Genomic DNA, 18,234 nt, shown 5'->3' with positions numbered 1-18,234 from the left:
ATGTTAGATATTTAGGAAATTAAAGCTTAGAAGTTAAAATACATCTCCAGTATCTCACAGCTAGTAAAGGCAGAACTAGAACGGAACACCTGACACTCGAGCTCTCCTATCTACAGCATGGTGCCCAAAATGCCAGCTACCAACCAAGCTCCCCTTCTGCCTAGTCTTCTGATTGCTCCATGCTGTCCCTGAAAGTTATAGCCCATCCTCTGAAGATGGCCCCTCCAATCTCTACAGGTAGACTAATCAAGTTAACTCTCCTTACCCTTTCTGTAGTTTCAGGAGGCCTAAACTTCTCTGACTGGGCACACCAGTGAGTCTCCACATACTGCTTCAAAATGACTGATGCCAGCTGTGAAGAGAATAAGCCAAGTAGTACAGCAAGAAAAAGACTTTATTCACATATAAAAACTATACACACAGCCTGATACATTCATTTGAAGTATATCTAAATCTGGTACATAATCCTAAACTATTTATAAGTTGGTCTTATTCCTTCTCTTTCCCATAAGAAAGTTTCATTACCAAGTAAAGTGAAATCACTTAGAAATTGGGTCAATCAGTCTGGACTTACCTGACGAATTGCCAGAGCCCCCTGGGGATCTACTGTCAGCTCTGCCAGGTGAACACCAAATTCTGAAAGAGAAAATTTTATTGTAAGTCTAAGAGCACCCAGGAAAGCCATAGCAATTTATTGAGTGCTAACCCTGAGGCCAACAAGAAATGAAAGAAGCTTGATCTGTTGCTTTTAAAAGTGATAATAACCGCTGAGATTGATTCCTCCAAGAGAAACAGGTTGGCTGGCAGGGCACGGCTGCTTACAACGGACAGTTCCAGCCCAGTCTTATTTTCTCCAATCACTGCATAGCATCTTCCAGCCATCTTCTCTTCCAAGATGGCAACACCTTCCTCTTAGACAATGAATGCAGTTATTTGACTGAAAACCAGTACTATCTGACCCCAAAGAAAAATTAAAAGGAGTGCTATCAGGCGTTGCCCAGATACACACCACGAGAAAAGAGACGATTAAATATAAGAAAATCTGGCTTTAACAGCCTTAGTCCTAAAAATATACTGCTGTAAGTAAACAGTTTCCAATAAGCAATGTAAGCAGTCATCTTGAAATGGATATTGGGAGGTTATAAACAATTCTTACTCCCAAATTAAAATTTAGACCCTTCAATGCAATCTCTATCAAAATCTCAATGATGTTTTTTGCAGAAATAGAAAACTCATCCTAAAATTCATACGGAATCTCAAGGGACCCCGAATAGCCAAAATAATCTTGAAAAAGAAGAACAAAGCTGGAGAACCCATACTTCCTGATTTCAAAACTTACTACAAAGCTACAGTAATCAAAACAATGTGGTACTGGCATAAAGAGAGACATACAGACCAAGGGAAGAGAACAGACAGCCCAGAAATAAACTCTCACATATACGATCAAGTGATTTTTGACAAGGGTGCCAAGACCATTCAATGCGGAAAGGACAGCCTTTTCAATAAAAGTCTTTCAAACAAATTCAACAAATTCGGGAAACTGAATATCTACATGCAAAAGGATGAAGTTGGACTCTTACCTTACACCACATACAAAAATTAACTCAAAATGCATCAAAGATCTAAATGTAAGACTTAAAACAATAAAACTCTTAGAAGAAAGCATAGGACAAAAGCTTCATGACATTGGATTTGGCAATGCTTTCTTGGACATGATACCAAAGGCAGAGAAAATAAAGGAAAAAATAGACAAAATGAACTTCAAAAAAATTTTTAAATTTTGTGCATCAAGAGACACCATCAGGGGGCTGGCATGGTGGCACAGTGGTTAGGTTTATGCGCTCTGCTTTGGTTGCCCAGGGTTCACAGGTTTGGATCCCAGGCATGGACCTATGCACTGCTTATCAAGCCATGCTGTGGCAGGCACCCACATATAAAGTAGAGGAAGATGGGCACGGATGTTAGATCAGGGTCAATCTTCCTCAGCAACAAGAGGAGGACTGGCAACAGATGTTAGCTCAGGGCTAATCTTCTTCACCAAAAAAAAAAGAAAAAAGAGAGATACCATCCAGAGTAAAAAGGCAACCTTCAGACTAGGAGAAAACATTTGCAAATCATAAATCTGATAACGGAATAATATCCAGAACATATAAAGAACTCCTGAAATTCAACAACAAGCAACATGATTCAAAAGTCGGCAAAGGACTTGAATAGACATTTCTCCAAAGAAGATATATGAATGGCCAATGAGCACATGAAGAGATGCTCAACATCACTCATCATTAGGGAAATGCAAATCAAAACCACAATGAGATACCATTTCATACCCATTAGGATGACTACTATGGAAAAAACAGAAAACAAGTGTTGGCAAGGATATGGAGAAATTAGAATCCTTGTGCAATGTTGGTGGGAATGTAAAATGTTGCAGCCACTGTGGAGAATAATACAGCGGTTCCTGAAGAAATTAAAAATAGAATTACCACACAATCCAGCAAATTCCACTTCTAAGTATATACCCCAAAGAACTAAAAGCAGGGTCTCTGAGAGATAATTGTACACCTGTGTCCACAGCAGCATTATTCACAATTGTTAAAACGTGCAGGCACCCAAGTGTCCATCAACAGATGAATGGATAAGCAAAATGTGGTATATACATGCAATGAAATATTATTCAGCCTTTAAAAGGAAGGAGAGGGGGCTGGCCCCGTGGTGCAGTGGTTAAGTGCGCACGCACTCGGCTCCTGGTGGCCCAGGTTCCAATCCCACGTGCACACCAAGGCACCGCTTGTCAGGCCATGCTGTGGTGGCGTCCCACATAAAGTGGAGGAAGATGGGCATGGATGTTAGCTCAGAGCTGGTCTTCCTCAGCAAAAAGAGGAGGATTGCCATGGATGTTAGCTCAGGGCTGATCTTCCTCACAAAAAAATAAATAAATAAATAAATAAAAGGAAGGAGATTCTGCAGTACACTACAACAATTGCTACAACAGATGAACCTTGAGGACATTATGCTAAGTGAAATAAGCTAGTCACAAAAAGACAAACACTGCATGATTTCATTTATATGAGGTACTTAAAAGTAGTCAAAAAAAAAAAGTATTCAAAATCCGAAAGACAGTAAGTATAATGGTGGTTGCCAGGGGCTGGGGGAGGGGAAAATGGGGAGTTATTTGTTTAATTGGGTATAGAGTTTCAGTTTTACTATTTGTTTAATGGGTATAGAGTTTCAGTTTTACCAGATGAAAAGAATTATGCGGATGGATGGTGGTGATAGTTATAAACTGAACTGTCCACTTAAAGATGGTTAAGATGGTAAATTTTAAAATACACTTAAAATTTACCATCTTTTTTACCACAATAAAAAAACACTAAAAAAATTTAGATCTAACTTACACTTGCAAAGGAGTCACTTACCAAATATTTGTGAAAAAAGGAAGAAGAATGTAAGAACCAAGAGTGCATCACAATTTTCACATCTCACATTCCAGGGCTGTGCTATTCAATATGGTAGCCATTAGCCCCAAGCGGCTACTGAGTACCTGAAATGTGGCTAGTGAGAACTGACATGTGCTGTAAATGTAAAATACACACCAGACCGCAAACTTAGTATGAATACAGAATAATATGAAATATCTTAGTAATGTTTATATCAATTACACACTGAAACAGTTTGCATACATTAGGTTAAATGAATAGAGTAATAAAAAATTGAATTTACCTGTTTCTTCTTACCTTGTTAATACAGCTACTTGAAAATTCAAAATTTTGCATGTGACTCACACTGTACTCCTACTGAACAGCACTGCTCTGGAGAACGGAGAGCTGCTTCTCAGACCTGCTCGGCTATGGCAGGTGCACAGGTTACACAGGCTCGTCCCTCCCATCTGGAGGGAGCTATCGATGAGTGCGGTGAGCTCCACAACTGGGCAAATTTAGGTTCAAATCCTGGAGCTACTATGTCTGACCTTAGGCAAGTCACTTATCCTTTCCAAACCTCAGCGTCCTCATCCACAAAATAAGGACAAAGGTATCTAGTGATGAAGCAATCCCGTGAGGACAGAAAGATACCATGCATGTAAAGTACTTAGCATAATGCCTGGCACACAGTAAAAACTTTAAAAGTCAGTTGTTGTGCCATTATTGCCACCATGAGGACATTGTTTGGCTTTCCTATCTATGCAACTAACGTTATTTTCCATGGTATGTTCTAACTATCATAACTAAGGGTACTTATGCAATAAAAAAGCTTCATATCAAGAAAAAGTTGTTCCATGCAATGTTCCATGTTAAAGTAAATAGGTTAAAAACTACTGAAAATGATCTATGTCTATATTTTTAAAAATGCTTTATTCTGAAATAATTTTTAGACTTAAAGGCTGATGAACAGTACATCAAGTTCATGGACATCCTTCACCCACATTCCTCTGATGTTAACAACTTAGATAACTGTAGTTCAACACTCAAAACCAGGAAACTAACACGAGTATACTACTATTAACTGAACAACAGACATGATTAGAATTTCACCAGTTTTTTTCCCTTACCATCCTTTTTCTGTTTCAGGAACCAATCCAAGATCCCACATTTATTTGACTGTCATATTTCCTTAGCTTCCTCCAACACGTGACCGTCCCTTGTCTTTTATGACCAGAACACTTCTGATGAGTTATGATCAGTGATTTTGTAGAATGTGTGTCTGACTGAAGTTTCCTCATGATTAGACTGAGGTTGATCCTCTCTGGCAAGAATACCAGAGAAGTGATGCTGTGCCCTGGGCATATCAAATCAGGAGTACATAATGTTGACACATTTTATTAGTGGTAATGTTAACCACAATCACTTGGTCATGTGGGGTCTGCAGGGTTTCTCACTTTGCAACTGATACAAATCTTGGGAGAGACACTTTGAGATTATGCTAATATCCTGCTTCTCTCCAAACTTTCACCCATTGATTTCAGCATCCATCCGTGGATCCTGCCTACAACAATTACTACTGTGTTGTTTGCCTAATGGTGATTCCGTATTTCTTTTATTCTCTTTACATTTATCAATTTTTTTTTAAATGGCTGTCTTAATTTTTTTATTTATTTATTTTTTCCCCCAAAGCCCCAGTAGATAGTTGTATGTCATAGGTGCACATCCTTCTAGTTGCTGTACGTGGGACGCGGCCTCAGCGTGGCCAGAGAAGCAGTGCGTCGGTGCGTGCCCGGGATCCGAACCCGGGCCACCAGCAGCAGAGCACGCGCACTTAACCGCTAAGCCACGGGGCCGGCCCTACATTTATCAATTAACTGCAATTCTTCTGTAAGGCAGAACTGCCCCTTCCCCTTTATTTATCTGTTTATGCCAGCATGGAATCACAATACTTTACCTTACTTTACGGGTTTTCATTCAATACTCCCATTTATTCTGTTGCTCAAGTTGTTCCACTTTGGCCACCGGCACTCCTTCTGGACGGCTCCTGTGCACTTCCACATGCTCCCATCCTTTTTCAAGCACTTGCTTATTTTCCGATATCACAAGATATTCTAGGCTTATCTTGCATTTTCTCTGCCTAAGCCCTGGAATCAACTTTTTCTCCAAGGATCCCTGGTGCTTTATAGTGGAGAACGCTATTTAGAAACCAAATCTGGGCGCTAGCTGTGCTCATCGCTACTGGGCTGTCATGGGTCCTAGGTCCTCTCAGAGAACAGTGGTAGGAAATACATGTATGTGTATAACCTACAACTACACACAGGTCTGTCCACAAGTCCGCCCATCCATCCACCAACCCATCCATTCACCAACCCATCCATTATACTGACACCTCGGATGCCAACCCAGCACCTCAAGGTTCATTCTACTTTTCCTCCTTTTCTTATTTGTAATTCTTTCTCCAATAGTGATAAATCTGGCTTTCATTATCTATAATAAATTTACGTACTTGTTCAGTCTTAGTATACACATAAACTAATTACAGAACTATTAACCCATACCCTTGTGAAAAACAGATATATTAACTGGAGTACAATTTTTGCGTATAGTTCTTTTTGACTTTAGTCTTATGATATGCTGTCAAAATACAATCTTCCAAAGTTACTTGGGTTAGTTCTTTTCTTTCCCAAGACCTAATAACTGACATGTTATTCACCTGTAATACAGTTAGGTTCATTTGTTGGCAACTTGTATTCCATTTTGGGCCTCCTCCATGTTTGACTTTAATCATTTACTTATTTTTATAAAACACTACTATGATCCTCAGAGTCAAAGCTATACAAAAGGGCATATTCCAAGAAGTGTCGATCCCTCCTCATCCTTATTAACTTCTTTCCACTCTTTCCCCACCCACTCCATGTAGGTAACCAACCAGTTTCTGGTTTATCTTTTCCGTATTTCTTTTGCATAAATGAGCAGATACATGTGTATCTTCTTCTATCCTCTTGTTTACATGAAAAGTAGCATATTACAGAGACTCTTTCTGCATTGTTTTTTTTTTTTCAGTTAATATTATATCCTGGAAATCATTCCAAATAAATTCAGATTCCTCATTCTTTTTTACAGCTGTACAATATACTACTGTATAGATGTGCCTACTTAACTCATCCACTCTCCTATGCATGCGCAGTTAAGTTGCTTCCAACATTTTGCTTTTATAAACAATGTTACAGTAAGTAACACTGTACAGTATGTATTTTCATACTGTTGCAGGTATATCTTCAGGGTAGATTCCCAGAAGTCGGACTGCTGGGTCAAAAGGTTAGTGCCTGTGTAGTGTTGTCAGGTGTAGCCAGATTTTCCTCCTGCAGGACTGTACCAATCGGCATTCCCACTAGCAATGTTAAGAGTGTTCCTCCACAACCTTACCAACAGAAGTGTCATCATACTTTAAAATTTTTGCCAGACTGATAGATGAGAAATGGTATCTCAGTGTTGTTTTAATTTGTATTTCTCTAATCACGAGTGACTTTCAACTTTTTTCTTTTCGTGAGGAAGATCGGCCCTGAGCTAACATCTGCCAATCCTCCTCTTTTTGCTGAGGAAGACTGGCCCTGGGCTAACATCCATTCCCATCTTCCTCCACTGTATACGGGACACTGCCACAGCATGGCTTACCAAGCGGTGCGTTGGTGCGCGCCCGGGATCCAAACCAGAGAACCCCGGGTCGCCGCAGTGGAGCGCGCGCACTTAACGGCTTGTGCCACCAGGCCGGCCCTGATTTGAAAACTGTTTTTTGTATCTTCGAGTGCCATTTTCATGTCTTTTTTGGGAGGAGGAGGGGTGATTTATCCATCCGTGTCTCCCTTCATTTCTCTATTTGGGTTTTGGTCCTTGGTTTCTCAATTTCTAAGAGTTCTTTATACATTAAGGATATTATCCTTTTGTCTGTGGTATATGCTGTGAAAAATGTCTCCCAGTTCGTCAGCTGTCTTTTAACGTTTTATATGGTGCTTTTTGTCATGCAAACAAAACATTTTTTTTTATGTAGTCGAACTTATCAACCTTTTAGTTTCTGCAAGGCAAATGAAACCAGGATTAAAATGAAAAGACAACCCACCAGCTGGGAGAAAACATCTGCAAATCATATATCCGACAAGCGGTTAATCTCCATAATATATAAAAAACTCACACAACTGAACAACAAAAAAACAAACAACCCAATCAAAAAATGGGCAGAGGATATGAACAGACATTTTTCCAAGGAAGATATACAGATGGCCAATAGGCACATGAAAAGATGTTCAACATCACTAATCATCAGGGAAATGCAAATCAAAGCTACACTAAGATATCACCTTACACCCGTTAGAATGGCTGTAATCACCAAGTCAAAAAATAACAAATGTTGGAGAGGATGTGGAGAAACAGGTACCCTCATACACAGCTGGTGGGAATGAAAACTGGTGCAGCCTCTATGGAAAACAGTATGGAAATTCCTCAAAAAATTAAAAATAGAAATACCGTATGATCTAGCTATCTCACTACTGGGTATTTATCCAAAGAACATGAAATCAAGAATCCAAAGAGGCTTATGTGCCCCTATGTTCACTGCAGCATTATTCACCATAGCCAAGAAGAGGAAGCAACCCAAGTGTCCCTCCACTGATGATTAGATAAAGAAGACGTGGTGTATATATATATATATATATATATATATATATATATATATAAAATGGAATATGACTCAGCCATATAAAAGACAAAATTGTCCTATTGGCAACAACATGGATGGACCTGGAGGGCATTATGTTAAGTGAAATAAGCCAGACAGAGAAAGACAAACACTGTATGATTTCACTCACATGTGGAAGAAAAACTAACACATGGACAGAGAGAACAGTTTGGTGGTTACCAGGGGGAAGGGGGTTGGGGGGAAGGCACAAGGGGTGAGGGGGCACATGTATATGGTGACTGACAAACAATAATGTACAACTAAAATTTCACAGTTATAAACTATTATGACATCAATAAAAAAAGTTTATCTATCTTTTGTTTTATTGCCTCTGTATATTGAGTCGTAGTTTGAAAGTCTTTCCTTACGTCCAGGTTAAAGAAAAATTCATCCACGTTTTCTTCTGGAACGTGTATGGTTTTATTTTTTAAATATTTAGATTCCTAATCCATTTGGAGCTTATTGTTTTGTATGGTGTGAGACACTGATCTGATTCTAAATGGCTACCCAGTTGTCCCAGCATCTTTCATTAAAAAGTCCATTGTTACCCCAATGACTTGAGGCACTACCTTTATACTAAATTCCGTAGGTACTTGTATCAATTTCTGGACTTCCTAGTCTTTTCCACAGCTCTGTCTACTCATGTGCCAGCGCCATGCCGTTTGCTTTAATTATAGAGGCTTCATATAATTGTTTTAATGTCTGGTAGAACTAGTCCCTTCTCAGAGTTTTCCTTTTCAGTGTTTTGGAGTTATTCCTCCACGCTTGTTTTTCGGTGAACTTTGGAATCAACTCGTCTAACTCACCTAACAATGCTGACTTGTCCTATCCAGGGACAGTATATGTCTTTCCATCTGCTCAAGTTTACTTTTAAGTCTTTCAGAGTGTTTAAGAAGTTTACCCTAATAGGTTCTTGCACATTTCCTGTTAATTTTATTTCTAAGTATTTAATCTTTTTTGTTGCTATTGTAAATGTGTTTTTTTAAACCACCATTATGTCCTCTAACCTTTTATTGTTTGTGTATACAAAGGCTACTGATTTTTGTATTTTAATTTTACGTACTGCTACTTTACTGAATTCTTAGATTCTTAACTCATTCTTATTACACGCTTATTTTAAGCTGCAGTTTTTGATACAATCCCATGGCATCTATCACTCACTCAGGAAAGGAGAATTTTTGCAAGACCACTGCAAAAGAAGCCACATTCTTTCTAAAGCATTCACTAAGTGATTAAATCATAAGTAAGCACTTGAAACCTACAAATTACCTCTAAAGATACTGAAATCCATTCTAATTCTTAGGATTAGTTTGGCTAATTCAGACTCTGGTAAGTCTATAAAACCCACTTATAGCAGAAGAAACAGCAGGTACACATGGGATGCCAACATTCCAGTGTAATGGAGAAGGCGCTCTACAACGCGTGTGTGGAGCTCAACCAAAGGAGTCTGAGAAAGAGCATCTGAAGGCATTGCACTTCCTGCAACTCGGATACTTGGTGTGATGGTGGATGCCAACTTCATGGCCCCGAGTCTGCTCCAAATGTCACTGTCTCCCCAGGCACAGCCTCCCTGGATACAGTCTACTAATTCTAGTGGGCCTTATGTGATGTCCTTCAGAAGGATCTATGAGCGTGTTCATAAATTACATGAGCCACACAGTATTTTCTTTTCAGGCACTATTTCAGTAATTTTTGCACGGACCACTGTGATGTGGGTTTTTTTTTTTTTTTTTTTTTTTGTGAGGAAGATCAGCCCTGAGCTAACATCCGTGCTAATCCTCCTCTTTATGCTGAGAAAGACCGGCTCGGAGCTAACATCTATTGCCAATCCTCCTCCTTTTTCTCCCCAAAGCCCCAGTAGATAGTTGTATGTCACAGTTGCACTCCTTCCAGTTGCTGTATGTGCGACGTGGCCTCAGCATGGCCGGAGAAGCGGTGCGTCGGTGCGCGCCCGGGATCCAAACCCGGGCCGCCAGTAGCGGAGTGCGCGCACTTAACCGCTAAGCCACGGGGCCGGCCCTGATGTGGGTTTTAATGCTCCTGACAAGAGCATAATTTTTGGATCATCACTACAGGGACAGACTAAAACGAGATCAAGATAAACAAAATCTGTAATCATCTGGTGTGAAAAAGATACCGAGGAATAAAATGAGACTTTTTGAGTTGAGACTATAAAGCTTAAACACACGTGAATAATTACTTTTCCAATGAAAGCACAGACTCTGTCACAGTTCTGGGGGAACACCAAGGCTCACGGAAGGGTAAAGGAAGCCATGCATTTTCCATCAGTCCACGCTGGTACCAACCAGAAGAGTCACTACAGTATGAAGACCAGGCAAATGCCACACACAGCTCCTGCCAGTTTTGGGTCCTTTCTCAGAACTGAGAACTTCAAATCTACTCTTTTTAAAGAAAAGCTTAGCATGAATACGTTTTTTCCATACCCATGCCGGGAGAAGGTAGTACCCTGGTGACGATGACAACAGCTGGGAGCTCTTCGCTCTACACAATCTTTAAATTAATCTTGTCTAGTAACCTATCACAGATCATACCCCGCTTTCCACCAATCACTTTGCTTCACACATCACTGAGACTGTAAAGGATGGTGAGAGAAAGGGATCATCAGATGATTAAGACCCATGTGGGGCCTAGAACTCTAAGCCAACCAGGGGATCTGGACCTACAATGAGCATCATAAGATGGATTTTCTTTGAAAGTTTATTTTCTCCACAGAGGAAAGAAGAAGCTGGAAAGTTCGAGTAACATGACTCTCTGTTCAAAAGCCTTAATGGGAAAGAAAATCTTCAAAGAATATCATCAACTAAAGACAAATTTCAAAAATAGAATGAATGAAGAGAATAGATTTTTCTTCTCTGCAGGCTCCCAGTTTTAAAAACAGTGACCACATGATCAACTCTGGTTTGGAAACCCAAAAAATTCAAAGACAAAGAACTCATTTGCATTAGGTTGTAGGGGGACATAGGAGGGAAAATATCAATTACTTTATTTAACCCAATTTATTCTGTCTAGACCACATACCCATTAGAAACACGGGGATATCAGTCACCATAGAAGAGTTTCATACCATAAAAATTTTAGTTTATGTAAAAGCTGTATGAAAAATTACTTACAAGTAGTGACAATGGTGGTGTCTTGTGGATGGTGAGCTCTGTGCTAATGCCCAGAAGGAAAAGCCAGAAAAAAACCCTCAAGTTCTCTGATCTGTTTTAAATCTGATCACCACAGCTGCTACCAGCTATTGTTGGTTTCTGTTTAGTAATGAAAACCCTATTTACAGATATTCACTGAACAGACTACACAACATTTTTTGAAGAAATAAAACTAAGTATATCTGTAAAGAAAAGAGTACTTTTATTTACTTAACGTGTGTTGGAGGATTTCTACCTTCGCTGACTGGCGTCTAACGTAATTTCTTTAGAAAGCATTGGAAAGAACAGCTGAATGACTTACTCTGGGATGATTATGGCAGGGAGAACCCAAGAAACACAAACACACATAGCTGTTTTGTTTTGCTTGGAAAGGACCAATTCAGATTATACTAAGATTCAATCTATGAAGTTAAGCCAAAGGGGAACATTCCCAAGTGGGTTGTATGAAGTTAACTTTCTAAAGCCATTTCTGGGAAATTTACTTTCTCTAGTTCCTTTCCCAAGGTCAAATAAGGATAGACCCACTCTGTTAATCTGGGTTTTCCCCCCGGACCCCAGGTTCTTGATTATACCTTTAATCCAATCCAAAACGGTATCCTCAGACTTCCTTTCTAAGAAATCCTTCCCTCTTTCCTTAACTCATTCTCTGGTCTTTTAGTCTTTTGCCCCCCTCTCTTGTTATCCCTGCACCCCTTTCTCTCCTTTCATCCCATTAGGCAAAAATATTACCTACTAACACTTGGCTTAGAAGGGAAGATCCAAACAGAGCATGGATGATGAAGCGTAAGTCAAGAAATATACACTACTGCTCTAAGGGTCTACTAGAGAGACAGGAGACTTGGACAGTCAGGGAAGCTACTAGCAGGAAGAAGTATGAACAGGGGTTGTTTGGGGAAGGAGGAAGTTCTGAGTAGAGCTCTGGAGAAGCCCCTTTTTTCTCATGCGGATTGGTAAGCACCACAAAACCACAGCTGAAAGGAAAAAGAAAACTCCACCACTGGCCTTTTTCCGAGCGTGGCCGCCTTCCCCTTGGCTCAGTGCCCGCCACACGCCCAGGAGCGCGTCTGGATCCTTGAGGGGCTCCCTTCGCAGGTGACAGTGCTTACGCTATACTGTAAGAGAGCCAGAAAAGTGCCCATGAGAACCAGAAAGCAAACTTCCAGCCAGCAGGATCATCTCTCTAGGCATCTAAGATGGGGGGATCAATATGGATAGCAGGCAGCACCTGAAAGCCAGGAAAACTGAGGGAGAGATAATTGCCCCTCCCCAGTTCAATATAGTGGTGGTGGAAGGAAAGAAAAAAACTTATTTTCTGTGACATATCTGCTGGGAGCAAGACAGAAAAGACTAAGTCAAGGCCAAATGACAGCGGAAAATGTCTTCATTTCTAACAGACAAAAAGAGAACTTAAAGAAGACAATGACCTAGGGTCTAAACCCAGTTATATAAGAAAGTCTGTGCTATGCTGGCCTGGAGAATTAAAGCTTGTCATGAACACAACTCATTTCACCACCTGGGTGATGCGGCTCTTAGAGGAAAGTAGAGAGAGAAGAAAAAGAAGGAAAAAACTGCATTCTAAGATTAAAAAAAAAAAGGTAAAGCATAAATACACCAAAAATAAAGAGCTGACATTCTCAAAAGTCATGATCTTATCATAAGTCAAACAAAAGAGAGTTGATGAAGCTGAGTAGAGAACATTAGACTTTGAGGTAAGAGATCTTTGGTAGTTGATAACCTTTCCAGTCTTTCTAATTACTATGTTCCTAAATTGCTTGATATGACTCTATTAAATGAAATGGAATTAGAAGACTGCTCTAACAGATCAAAAAGCCTTTTATTTTGACTCTATTGAGGCACAACTAAATTCCTGCAAACCCTGCTGATCAAACTCAAAATCTCAATCCTCCTAAGGAAAATGAAAGGGTACTAATTATCTGCTGGAATACTGTATAACATAGAACTTCCAAACTTTCAAGTGATGTGCTTCTCAATTTAGGATGGGAGTGCTATCTGAAGAAGGTGGTTAGTGGCACCATCTTCTTCTCTAAACTTGTTAAATATGCTGTAATCATCAGAAAGGTTTTCTGGGTTTCCCTCAGAGTCCAAGTGACTAAAGAAAATGGCAAACACAGGGACTCGAGAAAATCATTCCAGGACATGAAGTGATGAAACAACCTATCCTGATCCTTTCAAAATTGACCCACTATGAGTCAGGTGAATCTCTCAAATATATACACTTCCTTGGCTTAAGAGAATAGGCTCCCATTGTGGAAAACATGATAACTAACTATAGGCAAGTTATTTCTTGGAAAATATCTGCTGGCAGACTAAAGGACTAGGATGTACCTTGGCCTCCAGCAACCCCAATTTTCTAAGATAACTGCTTCTCAAAGTCTCCTCTACCCCAGAATCTGGTCAGAGCATGTCAACCTCTCATCTGTCCATTTAACAGGGAGTTGAAAATTTACTCTGCCCTTTCCCCCAAAATTAAATTAGAGCTTCTTTCACTTAATCCTCAAGACTAGGGAAGGAAGGTGGCACACTAGTTTGCCAAAGGGAACATACTGGTTAGTCTTAAGGATCAGTTGGGACCAGTCTCCCATGTGAAACAATAATAAATGGCTCACAAAGACAGTGTGGTTATTTGAGGGGACAGAGGATCTAGAAACAACTGGATTTGGTTGTCAGCTGACCTTGGGCCCCAGAGAACCAAGACAGGATCAAAAGATTACCAGAATACAAATAATAACAGACACCAACCCCCAGATTTCTCATTAACTTCAAGTTTTAAGGAAGCATGTTTCCTAGGACCAGAAAGCAAAGTTTCTTCCACTAGAGTAAAACTAAAATGTGAAGCAATTCCAAAGGAGTGGAAAACTATCTGTTCATTCATTTGCAAGAATGGTTCCTCACCTTGGTCTGCAGGGTGTTCTAATAGCAGGAGCAGCGTCCTGCCAGTTTCATCAGGTCAGATGGCTAAATCCTGGCCGGGAAGCCAGGAGCTATATATTTTCATGTAAAGAAGGGCAATAGCGAGTGGAGAAGAAACTACTGACCATGTTAATTTAACACCTGAGATTCAGACAGATTATAAAACAGGAGGTACTCTGGACCCCCGGCAAAAAATAACTTGTTCAAGGCCACAAGAAGAGAAGCAAGGTACTGTATCTGAGAAACAGGTCTCCATCCTCCATCTAAAAATAAGTTAACGAAGGGGGTGAGTTTCTATAGTTCTTAAATAAACATAAGGAGTCAGGCTATTTAAAAACAGAAACAGCCTCCAAACGGTCCAAAGCACCACATTCCACTGGAGACTTGATCCAACCCTGTCCACCACATCCTAAACCTGTGAACCTGTGGGTCATATGCCTTCCTCCTAGACCACTGATATAGGTCACTGTAACAAAGCCTTGCTATAGGTCTCACAGCATGCCCAACAGCACAACACCAGTAAATTATGGGTGTGTGTGTGTGTGTGTGTGTGTGTTTCAATCCACTCCCATAAGTGGCCTAGGTCTAAGGCAAAATTGTGCATTTCTGCTTAATTTTTTATTTCAAGACGCAAAAAAGATGAAGTGAGAGACTAGAACTTCAAAAAGACTTCAAGAAGTTTCTAAGTGACTTTGCCTAGATGAGACCACGGCACTGGCTAGAGTGGAAGGGATCAGAGCCCAAGTGGTGCTGTTGCTGGACAGTTTAAACAAGAGCCAGGGTTCACCTTTCATAGGAAGGCGCTGGACATGTATTTGGGGCACCAGGAACGTTGGGTATCATTCAGGGAAGGCAACGGACCCTCACCTTCATTCAAGTAGTAACCTGAATGTGATGAGGTTCCTTTGTCACTCTTCCTCCTTGCTGCCCAAGGGAGGCAGAGACATGAATGTGAATCAAGGATTTCCCTTGGGAGGCTGTGATAACTCCTTCAGGTCAATCTACACACGGCTCTCAAACAGTTTTCTCCTACCTGGTGGTTGCTCCTCTTGTAGGGTCTCACATTTTACAGAACAATGACAAGTACAACTAGGCCTTCAAAATGGTCCTTAACCTGTGAGATCGCAAATCTCAATGCATTTCCAACAGAGGGAAATTCGTTTTCAACAGCTCACACTGTGAGAATATAAAGTTAAATTTAAGGAATACTTGTCTTAAATTCTTTTCGTAAAACTCTTAAGTCCAGCAGGAGTGTGACTGTCAGACCTGGGACAACTTCCCGCGTCTCAGAAGAGCCTTTAAGAGGCGGTGGAGACGTCCTGCGGAGCTGGGGGATTCTGAGGATCTTGAGTCCTCCCAGTGGAGCCCTGAGAGACCAGCACATTCTTCCAAAAAGGCCAAGAGGCTTCTCCCTCCTCCTGCTTCAGGATCACACTGTTCTTTGTGGAGCGGCCACCCCGACCCTGGTGAAAGGCCCACTCAGCAGGAAAGTGACGGAGCACCCCGAACCCGGAGTTTCTTTTCTCCTCCATCACTTTAAGACATATCACAGGAGGATGGGGACAAAGAATCAGAGACAAAGGATAGTCGGTTCCTCCCAACGGAAACGCACACGGAGGCATTTAAGAAATGCGAGTTACTGTGAAAACGGACGGAGAGAAGTACGGTCAGGAAGGGAAGCGGCTGCATGCGCGTTTATTCGATTTCTGGGAAGACACGGGGAGGAACCGCCACCGGCCAGGCTCCGAAATCGGAGGCGGGCCCTGGAGAGCAGGACCACGCTCGGGAAGCGCCTCTCAGGCCCTGCTCCTCCGCTCCCCGCGCCCGGCCGGGACCCCGCGGTGCGGAGAGGAGGACCGGGTCCCGACTCGGTCACACTCGGCAGGCGGACCGCCCGCCCGCGGGTCCCGGCTCCACCAGACCCCTCCCCGGCGCCTCCCTCCCGTCCGCCCTCTCCCGCGCTGCGCCGGGCCCTCCTCATGTGGCCGCCCTCACTCACCCTCCGTCACCTCCAGCACCTTGATCTGCTCCTCGGCCGCCGCCCGCACCTCCTGCACGGGCGACAGGATCCCGGTGAGCGTCTCCACCAGCGCCTCCTTCAGGCCCTGCGCTACCGGGCCCGGTAGCCCCGACGCCGCGCCCGCCGCAGCCGCGGCCGCCATCTTTCCTCCTCAGCCCGCCACCCCGCCGGGACCCGCCGCCGAGGACGGCTCCCGCGCGCGGCCAATCCGCGAAGCGGCGCCTGCGTACGGGGTGGGCCGGGGGCGAGCGGGTCGGGGAGGGGGTCCAGGCCTCCGCAGACAGCGCCTCCTGCCGCCTGGACGAGAACTGCACCCTTGTCCCCCGGAATCACGTAGGATTGACGTGAAAACCGAGCCCCGTACGGGACAAGCGGCTTTCCTAAAGAGGACTTGGAAGCAAGGCCGTGACATGTGACTTCAGATCCACAGATCTTTCGGGTGTTGGGAGAGAGGAGGTGGGATGGGGATGGATGTAGAGGGCTTTAATAGCTCCTATTTTAAACCAAACTTTTTTTCCCTAAACACTGAAAAAATGTTGGCCCAGGTGAGTCTCTTCCTCTCTTAGCCTCAGGATTCCAAAGGGAGGGGGAAAAGAAACTGAAGTGGACGGGCACTGAGGTGTGGTCACCTTCCAAAGCCAATGTCTTGGTTTTCCAGCCTAGGTGAGCCCAACCCCAAAACTGGAACTTGGCCGGCCAGGAGAGAGCAGCTCCGTGCGTAAGGGCATTTCCTCCACTGTCAACACTTCTATGACTATTTGAGAATGAATCCTATTAGCTGAGAAAGTATAAATTTTTTTTTCCCCAGAGAAATTATGGCTGGACATTTAAGGGGTGGAGGGACGAGAGTTGTTTAATATGGATGTCCCAGGCTGGTCGTGGGAAATGGCTCAGGTATAGAGATGCCCCTCAATACTGGAGCAAGTGGAGGGAGTTATCCGAGGGGTTGAAAAGCAGGACAGGGTGGTGGCAGAGGGTTGGAATAGCTATGTTCTTGGAGTGGGAGGTTCTAGAACAAAGAGGAACAGGTATTTCTTAGAAAGCTGTTCAGGTTGAGTGCCTTAAAATGGTTTCTAGGAACCGTCTCAATCCTAAGTGGCAAAGGAAACCAGTTAGCAATTCTTGGCTCAGTTGTAAGATGGTGGATGCTAAATTGATAACAATCAGGGTTTAGGTCACCAATCTGAGGATTCTTCCAAAAGAAAGACTCCTCGATTTATTTTGAGGTGAACTCTAAACACATTTGTCACCTCCCGTGTTAGGGAGCAGAGGTCGGTTGTGTTACCACAACTATTTCACAGGGAAAAGGTTGCTTCTTTCTTCAGTTCCATAGCAGGGAATAGGAAGACTTCTCATTTTCCTTCTCTCAGTGGCCAAGGGAAGGTGAACTCCATTAGAATAGGTTAATTAGAATTAGGTTAATTCACTTTTATTCCCAAAAGAAAGCTTAGGGAAGTCCAGTGGGTGGTATGTTTTCAAACATTGTGGCAGTGGATGGAGGACTCAAGAACCCAACTTTGGGGCTGGACATTTCGAGTTTTGGTGATGGATGCTATGTCCACAGTGTGCAAGCAGTTCCCCCCAACTCCCAAAGGTTGGTCAAGAGACTCCTGCTTAGGATTTGAGGATGAGACATTTCCGGGCAGGTGGGTCTTACCTCTAAGGTTAGGCAAACAACCACGAGCGGTCTCACCTTCCAGTTTGAGGAAGGGGCCACAGGAAGTGGAGACAGAACCAGACAGAGAGGGAGCTAGAGAGAACCAGTGGACAGTACAGGAGATAACTTTATTGAAACACAAATGGCATCGAACAGATGACTCTTGCTGGGAGGAGACATGCCTAATGGACAGAGGGCCCAGATGAGGGGATGGCCTTTTCAGCTGGCCCCAGCATGGATTCCATTTTCAACCAATTTGTGATTTAAAATGAATTACTGAGGGGACAGTCCCGCTCTCTTCCTGA

The 18,234-nt window shown here is 42.5% G+C and overlaps 1 protein-coding gene across 2 annotated transcripts in view; it reads right to left on the bottom strand.

Annotated features, from left to right (window-relative positions):
* The window catches only part of IPO9 (importin 9), a 43,559-nt gene extending 27,130 nt beyond the window's left edge, over nt 1-16,429 (bottom strand). For both annotated transcript variants that reach the window (XM_058533791.1, XM_058533792.1), the window contains exons 1-3: nt 16,252-16,429; nt 575-636; nt 266-352 (exon numbers count right to left, since the gene is read on the bottom strand). In XM_058533791.1, coding sequence (XP_058389774.1) covers nt 266-352; nt 575-636; nt 16,252-16,414 — 312 coding nt within the window. In that variant the 5' untranslated portion in view covers nt 16,415-16,429. The remainder of the gene's footprint in view (nt 1-265; nt 353-574; nt 637-16,251) is intronic.
* Nucleotides 16,430-18,234: the final 1,805 nt, after the last annotated feature.

The sequence above is a fragment of the Diceros bicornis genome, chromosome 38 (genome assembly GCF_020826845.1).
Source record: "Diceros bicornis minor isolate mBicDic1 chromosome 38, mDicBic1.mat.cur, whole genome shotgun sequence".
Taxonomy (NCBI): domain Eukaryota; kingdom Metazoa; phylum Chordata; class Mammalia; order Perissodactyla; family Rhinocerotidae; genus Diceros; species Diceros bicornis.
This window is presented reverse-complemented; position numbering and strand designations above follow the sequence as displayed.